Source organism: Zonotrichia albicollis, chromosome 1 (genome assembly GCF_047830755.1).
Source record: "Zonotrichia albicollis isolate bZonAlb1 chromosome 1, bZonAlb1.hap1, whole genome shotgun sequence".
NCBI lineage: Eukaryota > Metazoa > Chordata > Aves > Passeriformes > Passerellidae > Zonotrichia > Zonotrichia albicollis.
The window spans coordinates 8,797,670-8,802,511 of record NC_133819.1 but is presented as its reverse complement, the minus strand read 5'-3'; the positions used below and the strand labels follow the sequence as shown (position 1 = coordinate 8,802,511).

At 59.4% G+C, this 4,842-nt stretch overlaps 1 protein-coding gene across 1 annotated transcript; it reads left to right on the top strand.

Annotated features, from left to right (window-relative positions):
• The first annotated feature begins 423 nt into the window (after positions 1-423).
• Positions 424-3,912, top strand: MNX1 (motor neuron and pancreas homeobox 1). The gene is made up of 3 exons (XM_074528012.1): positions 424-1,088; positions 2,988-3,148; positions 3,232-3,912. Exons 1-3 carry the CDS (start codon positions 485-487, stop codon positions 3,562-3,564), a joined length of 1,098 nt encoding a protein of 365 aa, XP_074384113.1. The 5' UTR covers positions 424-484; the 3' UTR covers positions 3,565-3,912.
• Positions 3,913-4,842: the final 930 nt, after the last annotated feature.

Sequence of the window (4,842 nt, the reverse complement as noted above, 5' to 3'; positions counted from 1 at the left end):
TCCCAGGTTATCCCTATGGGTATCTCGGGTTATCCCCTCGGGTGTCCCGGGCTGTCCCCCATGGGTATCCCAGGTTATCCCCATGGCTGTCCCAGGCTGTTCCTCATAGGTATCCCGGGTTATCCCCTCGGGTATCCCGGGCTATCCCCCTCGGCTGTCCCAGGTTATCCCTATGGGTGTCCCGGGCTGTTCCCCATGGGTATCCCGGGTTATCCGCTCGGTTGTCCCGTGCTATCCTCTCGGTTATCCCAGGTTATCCCCTCGGGTATCCCCGGTGCCGCCGCCCGCAGCGCCGTTCTCGCGGAGGGGGCGGGCGCTCGGCGGTGACGGGTGTGCAGCGCAGCCAATGGCGAGCGAGGCCGCAGCGGCGCGGGGCCAATGGGAGCCGCCTGCCGCCCTTGAAGGGGCGCGCCGCGGAGCGCGGCCGCACTGCCGCCCGCCGCCGCCGGGAGACGCGGCCGGCCCGGGGCAGCCGCACGCTCCCATGGAAAAATCCAAAAATTTCCGCATCGACGCGCTGCTGGCTGTCGATCCCCCCAAGGCGGCGGCGGGGCAGAGCGCGCCGCTGGCCCTGGTCACCTCGCTGGGCGGCAGCGGTAGTAGCAGCAGCGGGAGCGGCAGCCCTCCGTCCTCGTCCTCCTCTTCTTCGTCCTCTTCATCCTCCTCCGAGCACCCCTCCGGCGGCCCCGCCGACTGCCTGCGCACCGACAGCCCCTCTCCGCCGCGCCTCCTGGCCGCGCACTGCGCCCTGGTCCCCAAGCCCGGCTTCCTGCCCGGGGCGGGCTCGGGCTCGCACCCGCACCACCACGCCTCGGCGGCCGGCATGGCCCTGGGACTGCACCCCGCGGCGCCCGGCGGGCCGGGCATGCCGGCGCAGGCGGCCCTCTACGGGCACCCGGTGTACGGCTACTCGGCGCTGGGCGGGCAGCACCCGGCGCTCTCGTACCCCTACTCGCAGGTGCAGGGAGCGCACCCCTCCCACCCCGCCGCCGACCCCATCAAGCTCAGCGCCGGTACCTTCCAGCTGGACCAGTGGCTGCGGGCCTCCACCGCGGGCATGATCCTGCCCAAGATGCCCGACTTCAACTGTGAGTATCTGCCTCCCTCCGCACCGCATCCCTCCATCCCCTGCCCTGCCGGCAGCTGCCTCCTTCCGAGGGGATAGAAGCCCCTTCTGCCCCCCTAAACAAGCTGCAGATTTAAACTGGAAGAGACGCTTTTATTTTTTGGCAAAATTTATGTTAGAAGAAAGAAATAGCGCTCCGCGGTAGGAAACGGGGGTGTGCGGTCACATCGCCATTCCCTTCCCTTGAGGAGCCCCGGACAGCCTGGCAGGTTAAATGGGAAGGTGACAAATTGCTCCCTGCCTTTGCAAATGCCCTTTCCCGCTGTTCCCGGAGGGTAGAACCTGTCGGGGAGGGGAGGTGGGAGTTGGTCAGGGACCAGGGCAGGGGCAGGAGTCCTTATGGTGTCCCTAAAACCCCAATCTCAGTGTAACCCCCCAAAAGCGAGGTGGCAGGTCGCACCACTCACTCACCGTTCTTAATTCTATTTCTCCTTTATCAGAAATGGGAGTATAATAATGATGTCAGGCCTCCTAGGCAAAGGGATATTGGGAGAATCTGGGATCGGCCAAAAACTTGGGGTTCTGCGTTCCCTGGAGATAATGAATAGGAAAGAAGTGCAGTGGGAAGGGTTTAGGTCTGGGCCCAGGAAGGGCCGGGAATGCTGGATGGAGCCCCGGAGTCCCAGCAAAGCGCCGTGCCCAGCTCTAGGCCTCGCGGCGATGGGGAACTTGCATCTGGTTTAAGCCAAGATCATTTTCGGAGGTGTGAGCTCTCGGTGGGAATGGCCGGTTTAACAATACCGGAGGTGTAGTTTTACGAAAATCATGCCAGGAAAAGAATTGCGATTTTTTTTTTTTCCCTCCCCTTCTCCTGCTCGGCACACACATTCGCAGACAAAAAAGTCCATTGTTTTCTCTCGGATTGGGATTGTTTAGACTGGAACATTCAAGAAGAAAAATTAATTAGGAAAGCTGTTAGAGTCCTGCCTCTCAAACAAGGGGCAGAGGGGAATAAATAACCAAGCAAAACGAGTCTCGGAAAATCGCACCGCGGTGACAAAATCTCCCGGGCGCTGCGGCCGGGAGCGGACACTGTCCTATTCTTCCTGCAGCTTTAGCGAGCTGTCTCCAACCGTGGCCGGGGAGCAGAAGCCGCCCTTTCCCAGATTTCTTTTATTTTTCTAAACCGAATAAGCCAAAGTATCTAAATAATTTGAGAAATGGGCAGTAGCGCTGCCGAGTCGCATGCCCTGGGCTGTCAGGGCCTTCGAAGAGGCTCAGTTCCCACTTGCTCGTGGATGAAATTTTTTGTTTTGTTTTGGTATTTTTTCCCCCTCTCTAATAAATCCTTAGTTTTAGGTTTTTTTTTTTTTTTTAATGCAGAAAACACGCCTTTTTTTCATTTTTTTCTTCCCCCCGCCCCCGTTTCCAATACGGTTTTCTAGTCCTCGCTGATGATTTACGCTCCGAGGGACAGCCGGTGCAGGGCGCGGAGCGGCCCCGGTCCCGGTTCCGGCCTGCAATCCCGCTAATTAAACGGATATGGGCGGGCAGGGAGTGCGGCATGTTTAACTAAAACATTAAATGGAGCAAATTGCCGCTCCCCGGAGAGCCCCGTGCCCCTTCGCCGCGATCCCTGCCTTGGGTTTATTGTCTCGCGTTTGTTGGGCTCTTGGGAAATCAAGAGACATATTTTCCTTTATTTAAAAGATTTAATTTAATTACTTTTTTTTTTTTTTTTGGTCCCTGTGGGCGATTCCCCTGACACGGCAGAAGCCGGGAAGCCCCGGAGTCAGGAGGCTGAAGGCTATCCCCGGTGGATGGTCCAGCCTTGCTCAGCCTTTCCCGCTTCCCAGGGGGATGCGCGGCCGGGGCTGGGCGGCTCCGCGCTCACCTCCCGCTCCCCCTTGTCCTTCTCCAGCCCAGGCGCAGTCCAACCTCCTGGGGAAGTGCCGCCGGCCCCGCACGGCCTTCACCAGCCAGCAGCTGCTGGAGCTGGAGCACCAGTTCAAGCTCAACAAGTACCTCTCCCGGCCCAAGCGCTTCGAGGTGGCCACGTCGCTCATGCTGACCGAGACGCAGGTGAGTGAATGTCCCCGGCCCCGGGCGGGGCAGCCCCGGCGGGCGGTGCATGAACGGCAGTTTTTGTGTCCTGTGTCCCCCAGGTGAAGATCTGGTTCCAGAACCGGCGCATGAAGTGGAAGCGCAGCAAGAAGGCGAAGGAGCAGGCGGCGCAGGAGGCCGAGAAGCCCAAGGCGGGCGGCGGCGAGGACAAGGGCGATGAGGAGCTGCTGCTGCCCGCCCCCGACAAGAGCGCCGGCAGGAGGATGCGGGAGCTGCCCGACAGCGAACCTGAGGACGAGGAAGACGACGAGGAGGAAGAGGAGGCGGCGGCGGCCGGGAGATGCTGCCCGTACCACTCCTCCGACTGTTCCGAGGCGGACGAGGAGGACACACAGCCCCGGGGCCGGCACGGAGCCCCGGCGCAGCCCCAGTGAGCCCCGCGGGTCTGGCTCCTCCGGCCGAGCCGCCGCTCCCGGTTGGCACCGGTCCCGCTCCCCCCTGTTCTGATTTCTCCCTGCTTGGAGAGGGATGGAGAAGAGGATCCTCGGCATGCCGGGCGGGGAAGAGGATTTATCGTGAATACAGTGTTATTATTGACTGAAAACCAGACAAAACTTGAGCTCCTTCATCCCCCACCCCTGCCCCCTGGAAAGCGTGTTCCTTTCGCTGAGTATTGGAAATGTTTTGTTCTTACTATATATCGGGAAATCTGTTTATGTCATGAACGTTAAAACTGCTGGAAATCTCAATACTGTCTTTATTTTTGTATATCATATTTATAAAAAAAATGCCTCTACTTATGCATGCTAAATTATTCCCCAGGTCCTCCCACCCGTGCGACGGTGGGGAGAAAATAAACGGCGTTTTTTACTGGAGGTGTCCGAGCGCTGTGTGAGGGGAGGATGCTCACAGATCAGGGTATCCTGGTGCTTTGGGAGGTGTCGAAGCGTTCGGGAAGGAGCCTAATCGGAATTTAGCCCGGTGCTGCAGCTGTCTGATATTTAGGGGATATTCCCGGCAGGAGCGCCTCAGTACAGGGTGAGCTGCCCCGGTTGCAGCGCTGGGCGTGCCAGGGATGCGGCGGCGCTCCTGGCCCTGCGATGCTTTGGGAGCTCGGGGAATGGCCTAGGCATCCCCTCCCAAGGGAATGGGGCCTGGAAAAGGAGGGGAGCAGCGCTGCTTTCCCGGGAAAGCTCGGCTCCCAAAGGAGCGATGCTCTTCCGTGCCCGCCCCGGTACCGAGGACGGGACCCCGGCTCCCCGCCCCGCCGCCGCTGGAGCGCGGGGGTTTCGATGCCCGCGCCGTTTATCTCGCCAATAAATTCGCAGATCAATTAATCCCTGTCACCGCGGCTCTTCCCCAAATCAATTATAGCGAATTTAAATATAATCACTGGCTCATCCCCACCAGCTCAGGGCGACGTCTGGCAATTCATCCCCGTGAATGAATTACAGGGAGGCTCCGCTCCCGCGTAGGGCCGCGCAGGGAAGGACGCGGATCCCGCATCCTAGCCCCAGAGGATGAGAATGAGGAGCTCTGAAACACAGAGCTTTCCCACTCCCCTGCGCTTTAAAGGTAAAAATAATAATCATTTTAATAAAGATATTTTCTACAAAATCGCGTTAACCTGTTCTGTGAGGCCACAGCGTGGCCTCTACTAACGCCTTCTGTAAAAATCTGCCCAGTGAAACACAGGTTGGGGGGATGCATGA